The sequence below is a fragment of the Rhinatrema bivittatum genome, chromosome 7 (genome assembly GCF_901001135.1).
Source record: "Rhinatrema bivittatum chromosome 7, aRhiBiv1.1, whole genome shotgun sequence".
Taxonomy (NCBI): domain Eukaryota; kingdom Metazoa; phylum Chordata; class Amphibia; order Gymnophiona; family Rhinatrematidae; genus Rhinatrema; species Rhinatrema bivittatum.
In genome coordinates this window covers 65,498,861-65,525,140 of record NC_042621.1, presented here as the reverse complement: position 1 = coordinate 65,525,140, position 26,280 = coordinate 65,498,861, and the positions used below count along the sequence as shown (strand labels likewise).

The 26,280-nt window shown below is 43.7% G+C and overlaps 1 protein-coding gene and 1 long non-coding RNA gene across 3 annotated transcripts in view; one reads left to right on the top strand and one right to left on the bottom strand.

The window, feature by feature from the left end:
* Positions 1–26,280, top strand: part of LOC115095155 (myosin light chain kinase 3-like) — a 97,718-nt gene that overhangs the window by 46,704 nt on the left and 24,734 nt on the right. The window contains 4 exon segments of the mRNA XM_029608460.1: positions 3,414–3,507; positions 12,287–12,396; positions 20,213–20,354; positions 21,019–21,089. Of these exon segments, the coding sequence (XP_029464320.1) occupies positions 3,414–3,507; positions 12,287–12,396; positions 20,213–20,354; positions 21,019–21,089 (417 nt within the window).
* On the bottom strand, positions 3,964–11,500 carry LOC115095156. Of its 2 annotated transcripts, none has more exons than XR_003857703.1 (4): positions 11,205–11,500; positions 9,449–9,652; positions 8,954–9,129; positions 3,964–4,490 (listed from the first exon to the last, which is right to left on the bottom strand). It is a non-coding gene; the product is annotated as an uncharacterized LOC115095156 (long non-coding RNA). The 2 variants fall into 2 exon arrangements; XR_003857702.1 differs by having other exon boundaries at positions 9,461–9,652.

Below are 26,280 nucleotides of genomic sequence, written 5' to 3'. Positions count from 1 at the left end.
TAGAGGAGCTGATTGAAGTCATGGTGATGGAGAGAAATGCTGGGGGGGGGGAGTCAGGTCCCACCAGTGGAAGGTCAAGAAGATGTGAGGTAGGTGATGGGAAGGGACGTGAGAATGAAAGGTAGGGATGGGAGGGGTTGAGTAAGAGGGTAGGAAAGGGAGGAGAGTGGAGAGGGTGAGGGAGTTCACCACACATACAGATTCACTCACACACACACTTCCCCCTTTGGGGGAAAATGCAGGAGAAGGCAGAGGGCAGGATTGATGGGGTTACAAATTTTAGAAATATTATTATTGACACTCTTACTATCTGCCACAACCCTGAGATCCCTGCCTCCCCTTTTCTCACTTCCTCAGCTTTTCGAATTGTCCAGACTTGCACCCCCTCTACTCCCATCTCAAATCTCCCCACCTCTCATCCTTAGTGATTTAAAATGCTTTGCTTTTAGTTATGGTTATCTTTATTTATATGCTGCCTCACAACCGTATATACATAATAACACATTTAAAAATATGGCATGCTAAAGACGTACGAATAAATACGGCATGCTAAAACCATATGAAAGGCCTCACAATAATAAAAACAATATCCTAAAATCACAACAAATGAAAAGTAATTTGGGCCTTAGTGGCTTCTCCTCTACCATTCTTTTGTCTATTTCATATTTTTATTTGGACTTTTGTCCAGCCTTACTGAATCCAATGGGACCGCCCAAAGCGGCTTACAAACTCATTCATAAAATACAAGCAGAAAATCATTTTCAACGGTGCGCCTAACTCAGCAGATACATGAATAAGTAGGTGCGGCTAAAGTTATGCCTGCGATTTTTATAAACCGCGCAGCGGGAGCCACCAGGTTTATAAAATACCGCGCGTCACCACCCTGAAAATACCCATGGATGTTTCCGTACACCCAAATACTTTTAATGCAGGGTTCCGCAGTAGTTTATACAAATATTTTATTGAAATATGTGCATATATTTTATGCATTAAATCATTGTAACATGTGCATGTAATGACCTTCAGTTGATGCGCAAAGGCAGGTACTTTATAAAGTTGACTGATGACTGCATGTATCTCACTTATGAAAATACTTCCGTCTGCGTGTGCTCGTAAGCACCAGCTCTCTGAGACTTCCACCAGTTGACCCAGACCTTCACCTATCCATCCACACCCTCCACCACTTGCTCTAGTCCCCCCCCCCCCACTGTGGACAACAGAAAATCCAGATTTAATATCCGTGACTTGATTAGCAGGCGTAAAAGCATGCACACACCCGTTTGATGATGTATGGGCATCCCCTGTTTATAAAAATACGTAAATGTGCACCAACGTCCAAACCACACCAGGTCTGCATTTGAAACCACCTTTCTGCATGGCAGTGACAGCATGCACATACTCCTGCCCTCCTAAAATGTGCTTACCAAGTGCAAGGGCTACGTACACAACTCGTATGCCAGTCAGGAATGCGGTCCCAGTGGGAGCCCCCGTAAATACTCAGAAATGAGTTGTAGATACAGTTGGATCAGACTAAGCTAAAAGGCCTTCAAATATCCTTCAGGCCATGGCAAACATTTTGTTTTTGTTTCTTGAATGGCTCCTCAATATTTTTAATGACAGAGGCTATTCTTTTTTTTTTTTACTAATTGTCCAACGATGGTCCACAAGAATTTTGGAGAATCAAGTCCTAATAGTTTGAACAGGTTATTGAGAATTTTGTCATGTCACCTGAGATTGAAAAGAATGTGTTTGTAGGTATACATGCTAAATCATTTTTTGGAAACCTTTGGGCCCCAGACCACATTTTTAAGAAAAAATAAGCCAGGAAAGTCATTTTTCCTAGCTTTTTAAAAATTATTTTCCTTTTCCTACTCTTTTTTTTTTTTTTTTTCACTTTTCCTAATAACTTTGCCCACCCTTCCCTTCCAGGTCTCTTTTTGGTGGCCAACGGCAGCTCCTATTGCACACCGATTCTGCTCCAGTTGCTGATGGCAGCTGAACTCCGACCCTTTCTTGCCCAGTCACAAGGTGGAAGCTTGCCTTCTGTCTGGGACAGGTGTCTTTCCTGTCTGACTGCTGCTAGGGGCTATTCCTCCAGATACACGTAGGCACCGGGTGCCAAATTTTAGGACCCAGGGATTTTTCTAGCCCTGTATATAGGCACGATTTATTAATTTCATTAAAATGCCTTATATTCTGCATATGTAGAAGAGCTATTCTAAGTGGATGTATTTATGCATATGTAGTTGTACCTATCTGTATTTAAAACTTGCTGACACTCAGTGAAATTAACTAGAGTATTCTCTTTACTCCCCTTGTTCCTCTTAAGTGTTCCCTCCCCAGCTCGACCTTCCCCCCAGCTCCATCCAAGACATTCCTCCCTCCCACCCTAGCTTGAACCCAGACGTTTCATTCCCACCCCTGTCTAATCCAACCAGAGCACTTCCCCTTCTCTCCCTCCTACCTGCTACTCTGGTTGCCTCTGGTCCTGCAACCCTCTCTTCCAGGTCACCTGCCTCTCTGTCTTTCTCAGGTTCTGCCCACCCACGCCGCTCTGTTCCAGGTCACCCATCTCTCTGGCTCCCTTTGGTCCTGTTGCCCCTCTGGTGTTTGCCAGATGTCAGCTTCCTGCGCCCAGGGCAGTGAGCACGCATTATACAAAGCTGAAAGCCCCTGCGTCTGCTGGAGCCTCGTAGTTAGATATTCTGTGCGCTGGTGCCGTGCATGCACACCCCACAAGTCATCAACGGACCGTGGCCTGGTCACAGGGCCTAAGTGAGCCCCTTGGTATAGGCCTTGTGTCTTTGCTGTACCGTACTCGTCGTAGATCAACAGCTGTTCCTCTGTAACCCTCCCTTGCCCCTTACATTTCTCGTTCGTCAATCAATGAAACTCGGGCGGCAGAGCTAAGTGCAAGAGATGGTGAACAGGGGCAGCTTCGCTGTATAAGAGCAGAACAGCTCTTTTTTTCTTATTTTCAATTGGTATTTCATGACTCGTGATAGAGAATTGAAGAGCCTACCTGAGATGTTCATGGAGTGTGTCTACCCTAGATGTGTATCGTGTATTTTTTATATTTGTAGGAGCCTGCGATATCTTTACTGATACATTCCATGAACTTGCTGGAAAAGGACAATCAAAGTATGTGGTTACAGTAGCTCAGCGTGACAGTGTGAAATGCAATAATACAAATGGGGTCTAACATTTTGATGTAAGCACAGAACAACTGGCTGGAAGTTAATCCTTCGTCAGCTGAGGATAAGAAGAGGTTCGTGCCGCTGGCCTGCTGGTTTTAGTCACATTGTACCTGGCTATTTTTAATCAGTAATGTGAAGTAAGCCCTTCAGAGGCCAACAAATTGTCATAAAATCTCTTGTTCAGACACCTAATTTATGTCATATGTGTACCAACAGGGGTCGTTTTGGTCAAGTTCACAAGTGTACTGAGGTATCCTCGGGCCTGAGTCTGGCAGCCAAAATAATAAAAGTGAAGGGTGCCAAGGACAGGGTAAGTAGTCCATGCTGGAAATTGGATTCATTACCAGCACCTAGCCAGTGCTTAACATGATAAATATGCTTTCTCCTTTGGCTTCAAATGGACACATACCTGCAACATACATAATACATGTTTCTACTGACAAGATAAGCTTACCCTAATATTCAAAAGTCATCTTACAGATTTATATGCCTGGTGTACAATAACCACAGATCTGAAGTATTAAAATAATTACAAATATCTATATATACACAATTTTTCCCTTGTACAGCAACCCTGAAAAATGTAAATAACAAATGAAATTTTATTATGCAATTTTGTTTTATGTTATTTCTTGTATAATGTTGATTGTTATTGTATGTAAGTTTTACACATTGCTTTGACTGATTTTTAATCTGGAAGGTGATTTATAAATGATATTAAATAAAATAAATTAATGACTGGGGGTGGGATGGGGGGAAGGGAATGAGAATGCACATGCTGGTTAAAGGGTGGTTGTGTACTACACAAAGACAAAATCAGCTGTAACCTTTATAGATTTTGTATTTATGGTGATTTACTCTGGAATAAAAAGTTATTAAAAAATATCAGTCATCAACAATCCACACAAATCAACTGGCTTACAAATAAATCTAAACACTTTTATTATAGGTATTAAACAACAGAAGAAAGCTCATATATCTATATTTATCTATCTAAATATTTCCCATGGATCAAAAAAATAGGGCCTTAAAAATAAGGGTAATAGTAAAAATAATAATGATAATAATGAATAGCAAAAAAAGCTGTTGCATTTGGGACCCATCAGTGATCTCTTGAATGCCGGCAAGTCGATTCTGTGCTTTATGGAACTGTTTGTGCCACTCTTGTGCAAATATTCCTTCTTCCTACAGTAAGGTCTTTTCAAGAAGCCAGACCTACCACACTGTGTTTTTGAAGGAGCTATCTTCCTAGGGTTAGCTTCCATTCAAATGAATATCTTCACTTAGAGTACTCTGTAAATTAGGAAAGAAACATATACAATAAATAAATAAGTGAACACAAATAGACTGTCTGCCGGAGGAAAAGCATTTCGTAACAGGTGGACTTGTACTATGATGGGGACAGCTCTTGTTTAACAAATAGAATAGTAGATGAACATTTTATGTACTGATTCCTACATCCTTTTTTCAGATGAAAGGGGATTCCAGCTGTTAAAGTGCGCTTTTTTAACCCCCGACTTAGAGGAAATAAATTCTGTATAACAATATTAACATTTATAGCCTAGAGTTGGATACTAGCTGTCTCAGTTGTCTCTCTGTTTACGTTCAACCTATATGAAAGCAAAGTTGCTTACCTGTAACAGGGGTTCTCCATAGACAGCAGGATAAATCAGCCATAATCAGTGAGTGTTGTCATCTGACAGCACGAACATGGAGCCAGGTCTCAGAAGGCTTTCTGAGCATACATGGGAGTTTCAGAGTTTAAACTTAGCCTGAGTAGTCAACTCTCCAGGTTGGTGAGTGGTTAATAAATATATGGTTGATTTATTCTGCTATCTATGGAGAACCCCCATTACAAGTAAGCAACTTTGCTTTCTCTGTTGACAAGCAGGATTATATCAGCCATAACCAGTAGGGAGTCCTAAGCTGAGAGTTGCCTTGCAGAGCGACTAGTGACAGATACCCAAATCCTACCCAGGGAAGTGTGGACTACTGGGTAAACAGACTGTGCAGAATTGTTTGTATTTGCCAAATTTTCTTTGTATTTGTATTTGCAAAATGACTGTCTCTTCAGGACATACTATCCAGACATCCTGAAGGTGTGACTAGACAACCAAGTAGCAGCTTTGCAGATGTCTTCAATAAAAGTGCCCTCAAATGACCCACTGAAGTCGTCTCTTGATAAGCCTTGTCAGGGGCTATAATCTATAGGCTAGCCACTGTATGGCAGTGCACTATACAGCCTATGGGCCAGTTTGAAAGAGTTCTTTTAGCAATTGCCCTTCCCAACCTGTTCAGATCAAAGGACACAAACAGTTGAGAAATTTGATGGTGAGGTTAAGTCTTCTGCAAATAAAATATTAGTACATTCTTACAGCCCAAGAATTAAAGAGCCCATTCTCCTCTGTACGCATGCATTTTCAGAAAGAAAGTAGATGGCACAATTGTTTGATTGATTGATGTAGAATGCAGATACCACTTACAGAAGAAACTTGGGTGACTGCATAGAACAACTCTGTTACGAAAAACCTGAAGGTAGGGTGAATAAGACACCAAAGCCTTCAATTCGCTCATTCTTCATGTTGAAGTGATGACCACAAAGAGCATCTTCCAATTGAGAAACCTCAGATCCACCAATTCGAGAGGTTTGGTGAGGTTCCATGAGCTGAGCCATGACTACATTAAGGTCCCATTTATTGACTGAAGGCTTAGAAGTCCATAGTCCCTTCATGAGCTTTGCTACTAAAGGCTGAAGAGGGAAAAGAGCTCCGTACGCTTGCTGGTGATAAGCCTTTGTGGCATGCAGGTGTCCCTTGACTGAAGAAGTGCTAAGGCCCGATGATAAGAGGAAAAAGAGATATGGAAGGAAGTGTCTTGGACTACAATAGAAGGGACCAAAAGACTGGATTCTCACCATGCAGAGAATCTCTTCTACTTGAAACTTTAGGATTTCCTGGTGGAAGGTTTTCTAGCCAAGATTAGAATGTCCTCTACAGCCCTGGGAAGGAACGAAGAAGATACTATTGTGCATTCAGCATGCATGCCATGAGGACCAAGAACAGAAGATTCAGGTGGCAGTTTTTCACCATCCAGGGTGATGAGAGTTGGAGACCCCTCCAGTTGGATTGGAAACTGAACCAACAGATGAAGGAGATAAATATATCACATTTGATGCAGCCAAGATGGAGCTATGAGAATACCCTTGCCCTGTCCTGTTGAATCTTTGGATAGTCCTGGTGATGAGTGGAATTGGAGGGAATGTGTAAACAGCCTGACACTCTAGTTTAGCACAAAAGCATTGGCAGCTGATCTGTAGTTGCTCAGTCTCATGCCTGATCTTCCAATTATCCTCAGACATGAACAGGTTGAGTACTGGGGCTCTCTAATGAAGGAACAGATGGTCTACAATCTTCTTATCTAGGGTTCACCCATGAGGCTGCAGAACTCTGATGACCTGATCCACCAATGCATTTTGGACACCAGGGAGATAGATTGCCTAGAGAACTGTGATTACAGGCCCATGACCAAATTGTAGGACTTTTTCAGAGAAGGCATTCAAGCTCATGCCTCCTTGCTTGTTTATATAACACATGTTCATATGGTCAATATTCTTTTGTCTCAGAGCACGTTGGGAGAAAGCACTTAGTACATAGTGAATGGTCTGCAGTTCCAGAAGTTTTATCTGCAGATGACTTTCTGCTTTGGACCACAATTCTTGGGTCTACAAAGCACCGATGTGTGTCTCCCAACCTCTGAGGGAAGCATCGATGGTCAGTACCATTTGATGCATTGGAACATACAGTGGAAATTCTAAGGCTAGAACTTCTGGGTTTACTCACCACTATAGAGATACCCACATCTTGGGAGTCACAAATAACTGATGAGACAATGGCTAGAATATTTGACTTCATTGATCCTGGAAAGCCCATTGAAGGTTCCACATATGAAGGCAAGTTAGAAGAACTACATGGACAGCCACCACTATATGTCCAGCTGAACAAGGACCAACCTTACTGATGTACAGGCCTAATTGTAGAAGGGACCTTACCAGGCCCACTAGAATTCGGCCCTCTTCATTGGCAGGCAGGTTTCTCCTGAAGCAAGTTGATTCAGGCCCATATGAAATGGATTCTTTGGGATGGAATTAAGTTGCATTTTGGAAAATTGATGATGAATCCCAAGGACTGGAAGAGCTAAATCACTGTAGAGGAGAAAACCCATACCAACCAATTATACTGGTATAGGAACACACAGACTCCCACTTCCATACTGTCAAGCACTTCGTGAAATCTGTTAGAATTGCAGAGATAGGAGCACTTTGTACTAATAGTGTATGCCCTCTGCCACAAATCTGAGGAATCTCCAATGGGTGGAGTGAATAGGGATGTGAGCATATGTATCCTTCAGGTCCAGAGCGCATAGCCAGTCCTTTGGCTGAAAGAGTGAAAGAATTGTCTGCAGCAAATTCATTTTGAACGTCTCCTGAACCAGTAACTTGTTCAAGTTCCATAAATCCAGAAGAGGCCTTAGCTCATCCAACTTCTTGGGGATTAAAAAGTACAGGGAATAGATCCCCTTGCCACACTCCTGAGGAGGGACAGGCTCTATGGCCTACTGACATAGAAAAGATGCTACTTCCAGCTGCAGCTGAGCCAATTTGATAAGATCAGAACTGTGATGTCTATTGGTAAGGGGGAAGGTGCAAAAAATGCATATACTCCATTGCCATACTCTATAATTCTAAGAACCCATTTGTCCTTCATGATGTGACGCCATTTTGGCTTTGGCTGAGATTGATGCCTAGCCTTAGGCTATTGCTTTTCTCTCTGCCGAACTCTGGTGGGAAGCTGCTGTTTTTGAAAAGAGTAGAAGGGTCACCTCTGATAATGAAAAAAAGGCCGCTTCTAGGAGAAGTAATGAAGCCTAGAGTTAGTGGGCTGGTCTCCCACCACTGAAGACAGCAACTTTAGGGTGGACTGATGCTCCTTGATCAGTAATGCTGTTTCCTGCACCTTGTTCCGGCCAGGTGATCATAAACATCCTCTGAAAGCCCAGTAGCCTGGAGCCAGGCAAGCCAACTGGCTCCAACAGATACTGCTGAAGCTCTGGCTGCAGTGTTGAAGGCCTCCTATGTGGAATGGATTAATTGTTTAGGGCATTCCTCTGCATCCACCAAGGCCTGCTGGAACTCAATTTGACGGGGATACTTATTTCATCTTATATAATTGGGTGGGGGTCCCCTTCAGAAAGACATTTCCATGCCGATATATGACCATATTAGTGGTATATTTGACATAATATAGCTGTCTATTTATTAACCTGCATTAAAAGGTGCATTTTAATACAAATTATTTCCCCGTGGAATTTACTAAATTATGAAACGGAGTTCAACAGTTTAGTAAATCCCATGCTCACACTAGGAATGAGTGTTGCTGCGATCAAAAAAAGTATGTGTTGCTGGCTGTGGCATAACACATGTTTTCGGCCCCCACTTAGCTGTGATCTAAGCAGCAACTCCCAAGTGACTTCCACCTCACACAGGAAAACCTTACAGTAACATTGCTTCCCAATGTAAAATCCCCTCTCAGTCTCCTTTCCCCAGCACATCATCTCTTCCCCTTCCCGAAGAAGCCCAGCTCCCTCTCATAACCCTGACCCCCACCCAATACACAAAACATGCGCTGGCCCCCCAAGATTCCCTCCCTCATTCTGGACACCCCTCCCCCCAGTCCCCTCTCCCCAGATTCCTCCCTTACCAGCAGGATTGCTTGCATCTTCATGGGGCAGGAGCAACCCCCAGTCTCTCTTACTCTGCTGGCACAGTAATTTAAAATGGTGTCGGCTGACCCGATGCTACTCTTTGCCTCACATTCGCCAAGACACTCATGGTTTTCTGCCCCTTGAGGAATGTTGGGGGGTTCGGGGGTGGATCCTGAAAACAATAACAGACACTTTAGCCTGCCGACGCTCTCAGGAGAAAATTAACTCTCCAAGGATTAACGTGAATCACAAGTTCTATCAGGATCCATGTAGTCCGATTTTAATATTAATGAACTGTTTTGCATACATTTGCATGCAACACAAATCGTGAATATTTTCCTTACATTGGGCTGAAACGTTTGTGTGATAAGATTGCTAATGTGAGTGAATTTGGCATTTAATGTGTGTTATCTCAGCTTAATAAATAGGCACATGGTGTTCCTCGTTTGCTCTGTATTTGGCTTACAACAACATTGCACATTCTCTTTTACCCCTTCTTCTACCTTCTTCCGCCATGTTCTCTTTATCTTTTCTTCCTTACATAGCTTTTTGTTGCTATTCATTGTTGTAATTACTGTAAATTTATATTTCTGCTGGCAAGGTCCCTTTCTCTTCCTTAGAAATCACAAGGAGACATTCTTCGTAGAATAATCCGTGTATATTTTATTATCAGGAACTTGTCAGTTATCGCAAGTCTGTTTCAGCAAATATGAGAGAGAGAGAAAAGCGAGTAAAATATTTTCTGTTACATAAGGTATTTATGAACTAAATCAGAGATTTACATATTACTTGCTCATTATTCTAAGTCACCATATATCTAGCATGTTAGCTACACCCATATCCAGTGGAATCACTTACACTGATTTGATATTGATTGGAAACTGGTATAATTGTCTCAGAATAATTTAAGTTTACGGTGCATCTAGTCTAGAGCATGGAAGCTTGAAAAAGTAAAAATAAAGTTATTCCAGTATTTTTTCTGTAACCTTTTGCCTACATCCAGTTTATTGCTAACACAATAGAGCAGGGCTTCCAAACCTTTTAGCCAATGTGACCCCTTTTTAGCACTTGAATGTTCACGTGAGCCCAGAGGAAGGCCAAAATAAATCAGAAGAGATGCAGTCCCCTCCAGCAATCACTCCTTCCCGCACTGGAGCCAGTCTCCTCTTTCAACCCCTGCTCTCTCTCCAGTCGATCCTCTGTCTCAACCTCCAGCCCCTCCAGAAGACCTCCGCCCTTAAACGTCTCCCCCTTCAGCAGACACCCACTCTCTCAAACACTTCCCCTGTAGCTGATCCCCTCTTACTCCTCCCCTGCTGCTCTCACGTCCCCAACCCATCCTCTTTCTCTTACACCCCCCCTTCAGCCCTTTTCCTGTCTCTCTAGGTGATCCTCTCTCACGCTCAAGCCCTTCTTACGATCCCCACCTGATCCCTTACCGTCCCTTCCTCTCACCGCATTCCCCGTTTCATCTTCACATTCGTTCACCATCTCCTCTCTCTTACTTCAAGCCTCACCTCCTCTCCTCAAACCCTCCTCTCACATTCCCTCCCGCTGATCCTGTCACCGTGCAACTACTTTCTTACGTCTTCCAGTCATTCTCCCTATCTCTCTTCAGCTGATCTAACCCTCAAAACCATACTGCATCTGATCCCTCCCTTCAAACAGCCCCTCCTCCAAACATACCCCTGGCCAGGGTCAGCAGCATCATTTTCCTTTGGGCCCCAGACCAAAGATGGATGACAACTGGGGGGGGGGGGGGGAAGAGAGCGGATAGATGACAGGGCAATATTTTTCTCTTGTGTTAGGTGGGTGAGGAGGAAGGGAGCGGTGGCAGCCTCCACTGGCATGTGCACGCTCAGCCCTCCCTTCCTCTCATGGCTGGTGCTGGGCCTGATGTTGACTTGCAAGCCTTAGCAGCATTAGTAGTGAAAGTCAGCACAGGGATTGTAAACCAGTGCACGCTCACTCTGGGATTAGTATAGAAACGCGGGAGGCTGGAGCAGGCTGCAGGGCCGGCCTACAGGCCCACGCTGACTTCCCTTACTAATATTGCTGGCACCTGAAGACTGCTGCCATGTGAGGCGCTTGTCACCCCCATGTGAGATAGCGCAAGCGGTCTGTAAGTCCCAGAGGACAGACACACTCTGGACTCTGACTCCATTTCTCTTATAAACGTTATTTACATAAATGACTTACCACCTTCACACTCAGCATTTATCTTCAGCATTCACATTCATTCCTTACCTTCAGTATTTACCTTCTTCCAGGAGCTGCCTTCTCCTGGAAACCTGGTGCCTGTCTGTTCCCGGCGGGGTCTACCCTTATTATTCCTGCTCTCAGGGGACCCGCCCGCAGAGCTTCCTCTTTCTCTAGCTTTTAGGGTGGACCAGCCCAGGTTAAGGAGGGTTTCCAGGGACACCCCCCCCCAGCTGAAGGTTTTCTCATGCTGTCTGGGGTCCCAACCCTCAATTTGGGAAGCCCTGCAACAGAGTGATTCTAATTTGTTGCACATATGCAGCCGGGCAGATACGCCCATGCTGGTTCCCAGTGGCTTTTAATGAAGGAATTCAGTATCAGAAGTTCATGTGTCCTTATCTCCAGCAATAGATTCTCACTCCCTTCTACTCCTGTCTCTGACCTTTAAAGGTCTCATAGTGAACTGGAGCTCTCCTCTTGGTTCACAAAGGTGGGGGGTGTGATCCTCTGCCAGCTCTGCACAGGGAAAGAAACAGGCCCAAGATCCTGATTCCGGCCTTTGCTTTATCAGTAGGAGAAACCCCAATTTCTAGGTAACTCGGGATCATAGGATGCATTTCTTTACATTACTTTGCAAAATGGGAGATAGCCTGCTACTATTGTATAATGTCTATAACACGGGTAGCCACCTCCAGGCCTCAAGAACCACAAACGGGTCTGGTTTTCAGGATAGCCATTATGACAATGCATGGGATAGATTTGCATGCACTGCCCCCATTGTATGCAAATATATCTCATGCATATTCAATATCCTTTTTGTATTTAATTTCTTCTTTTCAACACTTCAAAGCGGATTACATTCAGGTACTGTGTAGCCTGTTTGTGTCTCTTGAGGCCTGGAATTGGTTGCTCCGGTCTGTAATAAAAGTGTTTTGATTTGATTGGAGACTATTAATTTATCTTTCTGGATTTCACAACCATTCTAACTTGCTTGTGTCACATGTTGGTTGTTTCACCTCTTGTCTCTTCCCTTTTTGGAAATACAAATACAACACTTGAAGATATTGGGTTTTATTTTGTTGAGGGATAAGGCAGAGTTTATAAAACATTTGTTTCTTTTTCTATAACAGGAAGAAGTGAAGAATGAAATAAACGTCATGAATCAGTTAAACCACGTGAATCTGATCCAGCTTTTCGATGCGTTTGAGGGCAAGAACAGCATCACCTTGATCGTGGAGTAGTAGGTTTATCTTATTAAGCTTATTAAGAATGTCGTACAGGGGTTCCCAAACCTGTCCTAGGGAATCTCTAGTCAGTCAGGGTTTCAGGATATGCACCATGAATATGCATGAGATAGATCTGCCTCCAACGCATGTAAATGTATCTCATGCATATTCATGGTGGATATTCTGAAAACCTGACTGGTTGAGGATCCTCTAGGACAGGTTTTGGGATTCATTGATGTAGCGCATTAACAGGACTTATTTTCTGGGGTGCTGGTGTTGATGTTTGGGAGGCTGTACATGCCAGTTCTAGCAATGCCAGCCAGCACTAGGAAAATAGAAGACTGGAGAAAGCTGGAGGACAGAATTGGATGCTACACTGCCCTCTTTTACAACTCTCATCCTTTGACTCTATTTCCAAACTCATCCAAAGAAAGACCATGAATTTTGTGGTACATAAATAAAAGAACTATCTGCAGGATTTATTATTCCACTAAAAATATATTTATTTATTTTCCACTTTTTTTTTCAGCACTTCAAAGTGGATTACATTCAGGTACTGTAGGTATGTCCCTCTCCCCAAAGGGCTTACAATCTAAGTTTGTACCTGAGGCAATGGAGGGTAAAGTGACTTGCCCAAGGTCACAAGGAGTGACCTTGGGCAAGAACTGTTGTCTCCTGGTCCTTAGCCCACTGCTCTAACCGCTACGCTACTCCTTCACTCCTATATAGCGAATGATGAGCCACGGGAAAAAAAAGGAGCGGGGGTCGATAGTGAGCAGGCAACTGTATCACGGCAGTGCGTTTTCGCCCGCCGTGTTTGCAGGCGCGTTGCACACTATCACCCCCTTAGCGCCAACGAAATAGCTGTATCTATTTCTGGCGCTAATGTGGGTGATAATGTGCGATGCATTATCGCCTGCAGCGCTACTGGCCCCTAAATTTTCTTAACCCTGCCAAAACCCCGCCCAAACTCCTCCTCTTTCCCTTATTTAAATTTTCAACTCACGATGTGATAACGGCCCATCGCGTTTTGAAAAATGACCCCCTATATGAGCTCTGGGGCAAGCAGTGGATCAGTGTTAGCATTTCACAGGCTTCGTTCACTCAGAAAAAGACCCCCAGTGCACCAGAAGTCACATCAATGGCTTTCAGTGTTTCGTTTCCATTTCTACTTATATTTTATGTTTCTGTACTGTCTTTCTCCAAATAGATACAAATAACCAAAAGCAGAGGCACAGGTACCCGGTCCCAATATGTTACAGTCAATCAGTAAGAAAAAGAACCCATTATTAACATTTTTAAATAAATTTAGAATTTTGTAATACATTCAGAAACATTCACAATATTTAAATTGTATACAAATCACAAATCAGATATACATATTGTATTCATCTCCCCAAAATCACTAACTCAGCACATGTGCTGTTACAGCACTAGCCCGATGTACACAATTTATATAAACATCCCCATTATAGAGTATCTCAGCAAAAAATGCTGATACAACCTTAAAACCCAATATAACACAACGCCTTTCAAAACAACAACTTTTATACATATTTTAAATAAATTCTCATGTATATACCCATCAATAGGCAACCAATATGTTGCGCGCCCCAACCGCATCCATCCGGTGCCTGGGCCTGCTCACTTCTCTGGCTCCTCAGCAGGTCCTGGGTTGGCCTCCCCAGCTGCAGCTGCAAGTTCTTTCAGGCCCCGGCGTCCCGCAGCGGCGGTCACCGGGCCTTCCAACTGCGCACCAGGTCCCACGCCGGAGTCCGGCTTCGTCCATGGCATTGGCCACGCCCCTACGTGCGCGGAATGCCCGGCCTCTTGTAGGGCCAGGGGCGGGTGCTAGCTCCGCAGCGCACCCTGATTGAAGGAACTACTTAAGGAAGTTCCTTGCTGCACTTCCTTGCCTTGGCATGTGGCACAGTGAAGAGACCTTGATGCTAAGGTTGTGGGTTCAAGCCCCACTCTCGGTGCTTCCAAGAATTGATTCCTAGCTTGTGCGTCCCAGTCCACACATCCATGAATGCAAGAACACTCGTTTCCAAGCTCGTGGGTTCAAGCACCCACTTCAAGAATTCTAAGAACATCTATGTTGATTAGAGCTCAGAACATCACTGCCTTGTTCAGCTGCTCACCCTGGACCTCACTTGTGTCGATTGGTTCTGTCCAGTCTTCAGTGTTCCTGCTGGAGATGTGGCCCTGCAGGATGAAGATCGAGCACTGCTTTGGGTTTGTTCTGCTAGATTGTCACTATGTGCTAAGCCTTGCTCTGCTCTCTTTTCTGTGTTCGTCTGTCTGTCTCCCCAGGTCATACTTTTGTACTGACCTTAGCCTGCCTTCTAACCTCAGCCTGCCTGACCTCTGGAATCACCCTTGGACTGATTCCTGGTATTGACCTTAGCCTGATTGACTATGTCTTCTGATTCTGGCTCTGTCCCTTGCCTTGTCATCGCCTATGCTGTTCTGATCTTCCTTGCTACACTTGACCTCCAGCTCTGAACCCTACCCGTAGGCATGCCAGTTTACCATCTCTTTAGGAGACCCTGTGAGGCCCACCTAAGTCCAAGCACCCTGGGTCACTATGGGCTCCACCCAGGGGGACCATGGGCTTCCAGTGGTGAAGCTCATCCCAGCCTCTGTCTCCTCTAGTGCTCTGCCCCCTGCTCCAGGACAAGGGTCCACCTCCAAGCACAACACAATATTCCTCACAAACATAAATGATAGATTTATTGAAAAGTCCCTAAAAAAATCTTTACAAAGAGCCCTTGTTTCACTGTATCTCTTGGCTTCATCAGGAGAAATCCATTACCACTTTCATAGACAACAAAGATGAATATGGGATCAACGGGTATAATTATACACTTACAAATTCTAGCAATGCTAAGTGTAGGTAGCTAGATTATTTCAATTAATCAATATGTTTTGGAATGAGGAGATGTGAACTTCATAAAAGATCATATATATTTCATGAGGGAATGTCTAGGTGCCACATCGAAGATAGATCTCATGTTCTCCACATTACACCTTTAGTTTATAAAAAGAATCTCAATGCATTGATAAAATCATGAATAATACATATCTAAACCACCCAGAAAACCAACAGTACCCCATTCTCCCATAACTAACCCAAAACCAAATTACCATAATACAAATAGAAAATGCAAAATGAAATAAAAAATACTAATACATCTCAAATAAATTTAAATATAAGAATACACCGTACACATTCATCTACTTTAATTTATGTGCCTGTATGTAAACCATTGTGATGGTATATAACTTAACGACGGTATAAAAAAAAGATTTTAAATAAATACATAAAAAGTAAGCCTTGCCCCATACTTCTACAAATACAGAGTAATACAAAATCCTAACCCCCAAAACAGCCATTGGACTCTTGGTTGCTCCCAGTGGAGCAAAGCCCTTTAGTGATGACCCACCTGGTCACTTCAGAACTATGGAAGATTTCTTATATTATGGACATTTTCTCATAGAGCTAACATGAGAAATGTGACAGTCTTCTCAGATTTTTCAGTCACTGCTGAGGTAGCCTTAACTGCTGTGCACTTTTAGAAGACGGCAGTTGTCTTCCTTTTTACTCATGATTGGAACTAAAGCTGCTTCATGTGACCCACGTGTAGGTCTTTGTGACCAATGGCTCTGACCCCCATAGAGACTGCTAGAAGATAAGTTCCTTTTGTATTCCTCAGCATCCTGACTGCCTTAAGAAAGCACATTCAAACCAATTCCCAACTCGTAGCAAAACCAATCAAGGGAGCCAACCTTAAAGATTTAAGTTTTAGCAGGACAGCATCCAACCAGGACATTGCCCAAGAACTGTGCTGTAACTCCCTTGCTGCTAGAATCAATTTGGCATGTGGGTTGTTTTCTGTTTTCTCACAAGAAGCACGGAAGACGCTCTTCTAAACTGTTCTGGAAACTTGCCACGCCATCAAAGTTCTGTGTGACAATTAATTATCGATGTTGGCGTGAGAAATCATGCTTACATTTCCAAGAAACACTGAATTATTATCTTGCTGTAAAATCAGTTAATGCTGAAGAATTGGACTTTTTCTGGCAAGCTTCCACGGATTTTGCATGGATGCCTGCCGATTCTTTGCTGTTGTATTCTTAACCTTGCTGAAGACGGAGTGGGATTCCCCAAAATGTTGACACTTCTCATGATTTGTTAAAGAAATATTGTTCCATCTGGAGTGTTTTGTACATTTGATGAAGCTTATTTTTATTTTTACCAAATCCTCCGCTCATGCACTAACAGCAAGGGTCATAATTAATTATTCTTTTACAGCTTCGGAAAATGAAACCAATTTGCGTAAACCAGTTAGAGCAGCAGGCTGGGAGACCAGGGTTCAAATCTCACTGCCACTCCTTGTGACCTTAGGTCTATATTTACTAGTTTTTTTTTCCCATTCTGTGACTATGGGAAAAATGCTTAATAAATGACCCCCTTAGATTGAAAGCCCTCTGGGGACAGGGAAATACTTACAGTACCTGAATGTAATCCTCCTTGAAGTGCTGCAAAGCATAATATAAAAATCAATTAAATAAATAAATTGAGAACGAGATTCTGCTGATGTTGTTTCATAATGGAAACCCACTGGAGTTTGCCATTGATAAGCTAATAATGAAAAGTATTGAAAATGTTTTTTACTTTGTAAATTCGTTTTCTAAAATCATTGTTCTCTTTGTCAGTGGCATCTACCAGTGAGATAATTGCTGTTGGCGTCACGTAGGTTGGTTCATCTTTGGCTCAGAACATCTGACCTCTGGCACAGGAAATGATCTGACAACAAAGCCCACTGTCACATAAACTATCCTTTAATTGTCTTTTTAAAATGGTAGGCGACTGATTCGGACGGCTTGTGTGCAGGGTTAGATTTACAATTCACATGTCCATAGGTGTTCACCCTCCCCCCACCCCACCCCCAGTCCGATCTTCTATCCCTGGGGTTCTCAATCCAGTCCTCCGGGCACACCTAGCCAGCTAGGTTTTCAGAATATGAATACGCATAAGAGAGATTTGCATGCACGGTCTCCACATTGTATGCAAATCTACCTCATGCATATTCAGTGTGGATATCCTGAAAAACCTGACATCTTAACGTATGTTCTGAGGACTGGGATGAGAACCACTGTTCTAGCCCCCTAGTGCGAACCTTTCACCTCTCTTTCTCCCACCAATAGGAAAGCAGCGTTTCTTACCAGCTTCAGTCTGGAGAGAATGGTGCCAGTGGGTCCTGTGAGATTATGGGTCCCATAATAGTTTAGACTTCAGACTGAAGCCAGCGGAGAAGGAGAAAGAGAAAGAAAAAGATGCAGGTAAGAAGCGCTGCTTTTCTCCTGCTGGCAGGAAAGAAGGTGGGATAGGTGGTGGTGGTGCCTGGTGGGGAGAGGGGACAGGAATTGTGCTGATGCAACGTTAAAGCGCGAGGTCCTACTAACTTACCACTTATTCTCATTTAATATTATCACTAATTTATTAATCATTTTTAAAGTCGATGTGCTTGTTCACCTTTAGCCCATGGTGCCCTGTGCGGTGCGGGCACTTCTGAACCGAATAGGAAATCTGAACTTGTTTGTGTCAGTTGGCCACAGTGACATATTGATTTTGTCTTGTCCCATGAAGAAAACTGAGATGCATGGCTGTATATTGGTCTCTTAAACAGTTTGAATTAGCCCCTTACTATTAAAATCAGGGTGCACAGGACTATCCAAAAGCTCTTAAGTAAAAAAGAAACAGCCTAGGGACTTTGAACATGGGAACATGTTGGCACTTTTGATCTTGGCAGCCTGATTTTCCTGTTAGGGGACATTTTGGCACAGAGCAGCTGAACACCTTTTTAGTTAGGGGAGGGCATGCAAATTACCCCCAACTACACCCTCAGTTTGTAATTAACGTCCTCCTTTCTTATGTACATTCTTGACATAAACCATGTACAATATATTATTATAATAATGAGGAGGTGGGGGCAGAAGGAAGAGCAGGGTGGGGAAAGAAAGGGGCTGAAAAGAATAAGACAGAGCATAGGTCAAGAGCAAGGGGGTGAAATCTGCTAATCTGTCCACAGTTTGATTCTGAAGAGAATACTGGTGGGCTGATGTCCACTGCAGGGGTATACAGACTGTGACGTCAGTTTGCTCCATCTCCATCTGCTGGTAGAGGTGCATAACCCACTGGTTCTGAATCCATCCGTCTGGCTTAAGGAAAAGAAAATTATCAGGTAAATAGTAATTAGGAGGGGTGGCAGAGTGAAAGCTGATATATAATATTCCATTCCTTCCCCCCCACCCTGCCCTCTTCCAATCAACAGCGATCTCAGGATGGCTATAACTCAAAAGTTCCCAGTTATGTTGATGTGTTCTCACCCAACCCCCTACTACTGAAGGCAGCAGCAAAGCCAATGCAGGTCCTGGTAGTGGCAGTAGTGGCCTCTGATAAAGGCAGCAGGTCCTGGTAGTGGCAGGCAGGCAGTGATAAAGGCAGCCCCTGGGGTCCAGGGCAGTGGGAAGAGAAGGAAGTTTCTGGCGGTGGTGGCACGACAGCAAGAGGAGGAACTCTGCTGGCGAACGGGGTCCCACATGTGCTGCTGCTGCTTCTTTAAAAACGTTCTCACGGCAGCAAGCTGTAAGCAAGCTGCACAGAAGGGAGAAGATTAGAGTTGCTTGGCAAGCGTGTAGCAAAAGAGAGTGCTGGGGAAGCAAGGAGTCGCTGCTGCTCCAGCCTGAATGCAGCTCAGACATGGTGGGGCCGCGAAACCAGCCATTTACCCTGTACTGATGCCTATGTTGTGGCATCGTAAGATTTTTCTGGATCTGTATCTCTAGGAATCTAAGTCCCTGTTTTCCAAAGGGCATTGTTCTATTTTGTGCCTATGGACACAAAAAAATAGACCAGTTAGGGCTTTGTTTATTAAAATTGTTTCTATTAATGCAAAATGGGAAAAATCCCTTGGTGAATAAGACCTCTAGAGCTGGTGTACTAAGCTTTCTCTCCCATTTTGTGTTGATGGGAAAAGATCTTGATGCATTAGGCCTTTGATGTCTTAAAACGTTCACCAAATATCACAGAAATATTGAACAGAACATGAACCAAGTGCCACTTTGGAACAGCTCCTACAGTTTTTCTGATTACTCTGCCTCTTTCTTGTTCAGATTTTTACCTTCCTTCTAACATGTTCTTGACGGCAGCCATCACGAGATTTTGCAGAGCTGGGCCAACTTGTACCAAGACCTAGTCTTGATTCCCAGTCCTGGCTTACGCTCCTCAGCTGGAGCTGGGGATACTGCTGCAGAAGCAGCGTTCACAGACCTTTGGGGAAGGGAGGCTCAGCCATTGCCCAGTGGTTAGACCTAGTGGGCAATCTTGGGGTGCACACATACCAGACTCTGCAAGTAGCTATGGTCTGTGGTCCCAGGCCAAGACTGTTGCAGCAATGTTTGGGCTAGATGGGAGGGAGGTTATAAAAAAATGGGGACTGAAACCCAAATACTTGTGAGTGAAGCCTCATGGCTTTGTAGACAGCAGTGGCTGTTTGCATTTGAGCTGGAAGCCCAAAAGAAGCAGGAGGAAACTACTGGGCTGCAAAAAAAACAAAACCCTTCAAATATTTGCAGAGCTAACATCAATCACTCAATATTTTCCTCTTCTCTGTAGGGTCCTGTATTTTCCTGGTGACTTCTTGGGTTGGGGTAGCTTTTGAGTGAGGGTGAATCAAGCTTCTGTACCAGTTCTTATACACCAGCATCTACTGAATAAAAATGCATACATCTGCAATTTCTTCTCCCTCTCACATTATACAGTGTTGATGGTGGGGAACTGTTTGATCGAATCACAGATGAAAACTACAACCTAACCGAATTGGATGCGATTCTGTTTACGAAGCAAATATGTGAAGGGGTTTATTACTTACATCAGCAATACATCCTTCATTTAGACCTTAAGGTCAGTTATGGCAATGTTATGCACGTTTACCAGAGTGATATATATTTACTGATGTTTACGCTCTCCATTGGCTCACTAAGGCTTTCAGAAAGTGTACAACTTGATTTCAGGGAGAAAGATCTTTGAAAAGATTGGGAGGTGGCCATCTTTACTGTGGAGCACCACAATTAGAAAACTAGTTAAACATGAAGGAGTCAATTTTCAAAAATATACATGTATGTAAGTTAGTGGGATAAGATTTATCCGGCTAACTTATATGGACTATTCAGCAGCACGGCTATCTGATTAATTTTGGCATTTATCTAGCCAAGTTAATCGGATAAGTAGCACTTCCCCATTATGCCCATTGACTTATTCGGCTAAGTGGCAATTGCTGAATGTATCCAGATATTCAGTGGCCACCACTTAGCCAGATAAGTCACTATTTATCTGGCTTAGTAGCTTTGAATATCAGACTTGATATCTTTTTAATGGTTCAGTTAATTGAAAATTTTCTGGGGAATAATTTTAAAGATTTTCTCTGCTTGAAAAAGATCATTTTTCAAATTTATTTTCCTCTCTGCTTATATTTCTGAACCTGGTAACTTCTTGTGGTAAAGCCTATTGTTAGTATCTCTATACTATTTGTAATGTTATTTAAAATAAACCTTTTTGTCTGTTGCAGCCAGAAAATATATTATGTGTAAACCGTACTGGGAATCAAATTAAAATTATTGACTTTGGACTGGCCAGAAGGTAAGATGGGGTAATGATGAACCCTCAAGACCTTTCTCTTTTGTTGTAACTTTAAAGAAGGATGATCACAGATTTGTAAAATTTTAAATCGGCCATTAAAATAAAAATCACCACTTACGTGGATGGTCGAGCCCTATGCATGCCACATGCATTTTCAAAAGGGCCCGGCCTCGCATGTAAGTGGCGATACATGCACAAGTGCCGGGCCCCGAGAAAGGGGCGGGCCGGAGCGTGTTCTGGGTGGGGAGGGGCAGGATGGAGGCCGACTGGGACAGCGGCCATTACCTGTTATCCTGAGGAAGCATGCACCAGCCGGTGCACTTAAATTACTTCTACTCCCGAGGAAGAGTAAGTAATAAAATAAAAAAATTGAGGCAAGGTAGGTTAGGTTTAGGGGGTGGGAAGGAGAAGGGAAGGGGAAGGAAGATTAGGCAGCGGGTTAGGGAACTGGGGAAGACCCGATTGCGTCACCGCGCAGACTTTGCAAAAATTCATCCCCCCCTTGCACACGCTGCCCGCACATGCGCGCGCATGTCCTAAAATTGGTGTGTCCATGTCACACGCCGGGAACCCGCTTGCAAATGGACGCTTGCGTGTATATTTTAAAATCTACCCCTAAATATATAATTTATTGTAAATGAACACTATAATCACTTACATAGAAGGCTGGAATCTTAGGCTGTGATTCCTTTTATTGGAATAACATAAAGAGGTTTAGTACATAAAGCAGTGAGACCTTTTTCAGGTGCCACATGACTGCTAAAACATTGCACCTTAGAAGGTTGTGATTTAGGAAACATCTGTCTATCCCCCTGAAGATTCCTCTTACTTCCCAGTTCAACTGGAACTAGCCTCCGTTGGCTACAGCACCATGAATCTTCATTTGCATCCGCATGGGATTCCTCCTCCTCCATCTATAGTCCCTCCCAACTCAACTAGCCAAGTCATATGCGATAACATTCTATGATCAGGGTCCGGAACCCTGCAATCTCAGGCCCTATGTCCTGTCAATAACCATCATTGTTAAATGAAAAGTTAAGTTAAAAAGTAAGCATTTAATTGTAGACCTGACTTGAGTTTGCTGCTCCCTGGGTCAGCTGGGACTGGGAATAATGCTGTTGTGGTAGTGTTCACTGCCCCTGGGGAAGAAGGAGTCGTGGATATCGCTCAAGGGTGACACCTAGTGGATGGATTCAGAGCCTGTGGTTGCATGGTTCTGGCAAGAGTCCTGGCCACGCCCCCTGCTGAGGACTGTCACTGCAATCACCAAACTGGGTACATAGTGGGGAGGCTCTAGAAAATCGGGGGAAATCCTTGGGTAGTTGTAAGTGACATCTCATTGTACCAGAATGCCAGCATTGCTTCCAACTAAACTGGAAGCCCAAAGAAGCAGAAGAAAACTGCTGGGCCAAAACCTGTTGATTTGTTCTAGTCTAAGAGGGAAATAGAGTGAATTCATCATCATCATAACAGAAGGACAATTGCTAAGGTTTGCAGGGTTTATGGGTATTTAAGTGGCTGGGAGTTTATGCCATTACCATGAGCATCCTAGACGTTTTTCGGCATCCCAAAAATCTAGTAAGAGCAGAAACTTAGAAAGCTCAGATTAATATGCAAAGATATATTAATAATAGTAAGTAAAACCATCCAACAAGCCGCTAAAGAGTATTTAAAAAATAACTGCCTGGAGGCACTGGATGGTTAGGGACCTTTGTTTTCAGTTTTTATTTTATTTTTCCCTGGAATTTATCGGTATTTATTACAGCAAACAAAAATGGGAGAAAATCAGTGGAAAGAACTGAGTCTTTTTTTGTATTGATTTTTTCCTTGTTTGTGTGGTATAATATTGATAAAATCTAGGGAAAATGAAGGTTCCTATGGATGACTCAAGGGAATTGGTACAGTCAAACAACTTTTCACATGTAGGTCACTGCTTCAAATCTAGCTCAGTGGTCATAGAAAGTCTACGCCCTCTTAAACATTTTTCACATTTTGTTGTGTCAGTGCATCAGATTTGCATGCATTTAAATGAGGATTATTTTTCCCACTCATCAATACACCGTACTCTATATCTTTTAAAGCCAAAAATGTTTTGTTGGGGAATGAAACATACAAATAAACAAAACTGAAATACAACGGTTGGATAAATCTCCATCCATCTTATTCAATACTTAGTGGAAGTACCTTTGGCAATAATTTCCACTGTGAGTCTGTTAGGATAGGTCTCCACCAACTTTGCACAACTAGGTTTGTTAATATTAGACCATTCTTCATCAGGAAACTGTTCAAGCTCTATCATGTTCCTTTGGGGGTGTTGATGGATGGCAATCTTTAAGTCATGCCACAGATTTTCAGTTGAATTGAGATTGCTGTTCCGACTGGGCCACTCTAGGACATTTACCGTTTTGTTCCTTAGCCACAACCAGTGTACGTCTGACTGTGTGCTTCCGGTCGATGTCATGCTAAAAGTTGAGCTTCCATCCCAGTTTGTGTTTTCTTGCAGAGAAAAGATGGTTTTCCTTAAGGACTTTTCTGTACTTTTCTTCACTCATTGTCCCTTCTGTCCTGACAAGTGCCCTAGCTCCTGTGAATGAGAAACATCCCCATAACATGCGTTCAGAGCTTTTAGGAAAAATATTTCTATTTTAGTTTCATCAGACCACAAAACTGTTTGCCACATGGCTACAGTATCCCCTGGGTGTTCCTTGGCATACTTCAAATGGGATTCAGTCTTGGTCATGGAAGCCTGAAGCACTTTCAAAGTTACCAGTGGCTTCCTGGTTGCCTCCCTGATTAGTTTGCTTCTTGCTCAGTCATCTACTTTGTCCTGAAGTTCTTTTGAAAGCTCCTTAGTGCTCATGGTTGGGTCTTTTTGAAATGCACTACCCAGAAGAGAGAACCAACAGAAACTGCTGAAGTATTCTGTCATCATGTGAATCAGTACAATTTAACACAGGTGGGCAATTTACTTGGTGTGTTCTTTTAAAGGCAGAGCCATAGTGTGCCTAGGGCCAATATGGCCATGGCCATAGGCACCACTACTGAAGAGCGCCTTAGCACAGCCAGTTCTGTCAAGAGCAGTATGTCCGGCGAGAATCAACAGCATGGCTGATGGGGCTTTAGCAAGAGAAGAAACACTGCGGCCCTTCCAGAAGAGGAAGTGTGGCCGGTTGGGTCTTAGGAAGAAAAGGAGCAGTACAGCCCTGTCCTGCTAGAATTGACAGAATTGCTGATGTGGCTCTACTGGAATAAGTAGTGTGGCCAGTGCGGCCTTAAGAGGCGGAATATCATGCCATTCCCTTCTGGAAGGAGCCCAAGGCCAGTACTGGATGGGCCTCATTGGCTCGAAGTCATTCCCTTGGCCATGGGGGCTGAAGGAGGAGACTACTACTGTTGCTGTTTCAAGAGGAGGGGGGTGGAGGGAGTGAGAGAGACCATGTGCGTATATGTGTGTGTGAGAATGAGAGTGTTACGTTCAATGGTCCGCAGACTGCCACACTCACCTTCTGGGAGGTTGTGGGTGCACCACATCCCGGCACAGGGGGCTACTTCCTACATTCTGTGCTGGAAGTGTGGTTGGCACCAGGCCTGACATGGCACTTCCTGGTGACAGAGGGTGGTCCAGCTCCAGGGCACCCAGTCTGCAGGGCGCCACCGGTGTCGCAGCTGTCCCTGCTGCTGCAGGTAGCCTTCCTCCACACTGTGCCTTGGGCCTTCCCTACCCGCACATGCTGACTGAATTCTCTTCAAGGGCCAGTGGCAGGAATCCCACAAGAGGTGCCTTCTGATGACATCGCAGCTCCCAGGGTATATAAGGCCTGCCTGGACTCCCCTCAGACACCTCGGCAATAGGTCAAACTCCTTAGAGTAGCTGTTTGCCTCTGCGTTCCTGGTTCCTGTTCCTGTTCTTGTTCCAATGCCTTGTCATCGTGTTCCTGGTTTCTTCCTGTGTCTTTGGAGTTCCTGTGTTCTTTCCTGGTCCTTCCTTGGTCTGATTTTCTCCTGAGTTTCTGTCTTGTGGTCCATTGTCTGTCCCATCCTGCTGTTCCGCCTTGCCTCGAACCCTCGGATTGACTTCCCGGCTTGACTTCCATTTGGATCCCTGACCCTGTCTTTGATTGGATTCCTGATTTGACATGGACTACTTCTTGACGCTGCTTAACTTCTGCCTGCCTTGTAATCACTGCCTGCTCATTGTCTTGCTTGAATGCTGCCTGCCCAGACCTGTACCCGGACCTTGATACTGCACAAACTCTGCTTGCTACTGACCTCAGCCTGCACCTGTCTCTGCTGTCTGCTGACTGCCCTGACCACTGCTTGGACTGACTCTGTTTCACCCCCTCTGGCCTACAATACCTTCTGTGATGGATTCATCTCTTCCCAGAGTCCCGTGCCTAAGACCATCCAGCTCCAGCACCCAAGGGCTCAACCTAAGGGGAATGAGGGCTGGTATTGTTGAACTTCCTTTTGGGCCTCTGCTCCAGCCAGCTCTGCCTGCCAACAGTGAGGACCTGCAGGGCTCCTCCTGTGGGTAGCACCAACCTCATCTCGGTCCAAGGGTCCATGTCTGCAACAGAGAAAAAGCATGTGTGTGTGGGTGAGAGAGAATGTGTGCATGAGAGTTATAAAGAGCATGTATGCATGTGTGTGGAAGAGTGAGAGAAAGCATATGTGTGTGTGAGACAACTTGTGTGTGTATGAGAGAGAGATCATTTGTTTGTGTGAAAGAAAGAAAGGGCATCTGTGTGTGTGGGAGAATGAGAGATAGCATGTGTGTATGTTAGTGGAAAAGTGAGAGAGGACATGTGTGTATGTGAGAGAGTGAGAGAATATATGTGTGTAAGAGCATGAGAGAGTATGTGCAACTGTGTGTTTGTGTGTGAAAAAGAGAGAGCATTTGTATGTGTGTTTGGGTGTGTGTGTGAGAGTAAGAGAGCTTGTGTATGTGTGAAAATGAGAGAGAGCATATGTGTGAGTGAAAGAAAGAGTGTATGTGGTGCACAACATACCTCTCTGCCTGCTAGATACCCATTTTTTTTATTGCTGTACCTGTTTGTATTCTAATCATGTGAATAAGTTCTTATATTTGTTTTTATGATTATTTTAATACTGTCTAAACTGCTGTGAACTTTTAAACAGAACATATGGTTTATAAGAATTTCAAATAAAAAATAAATATTTGCATCTGGAA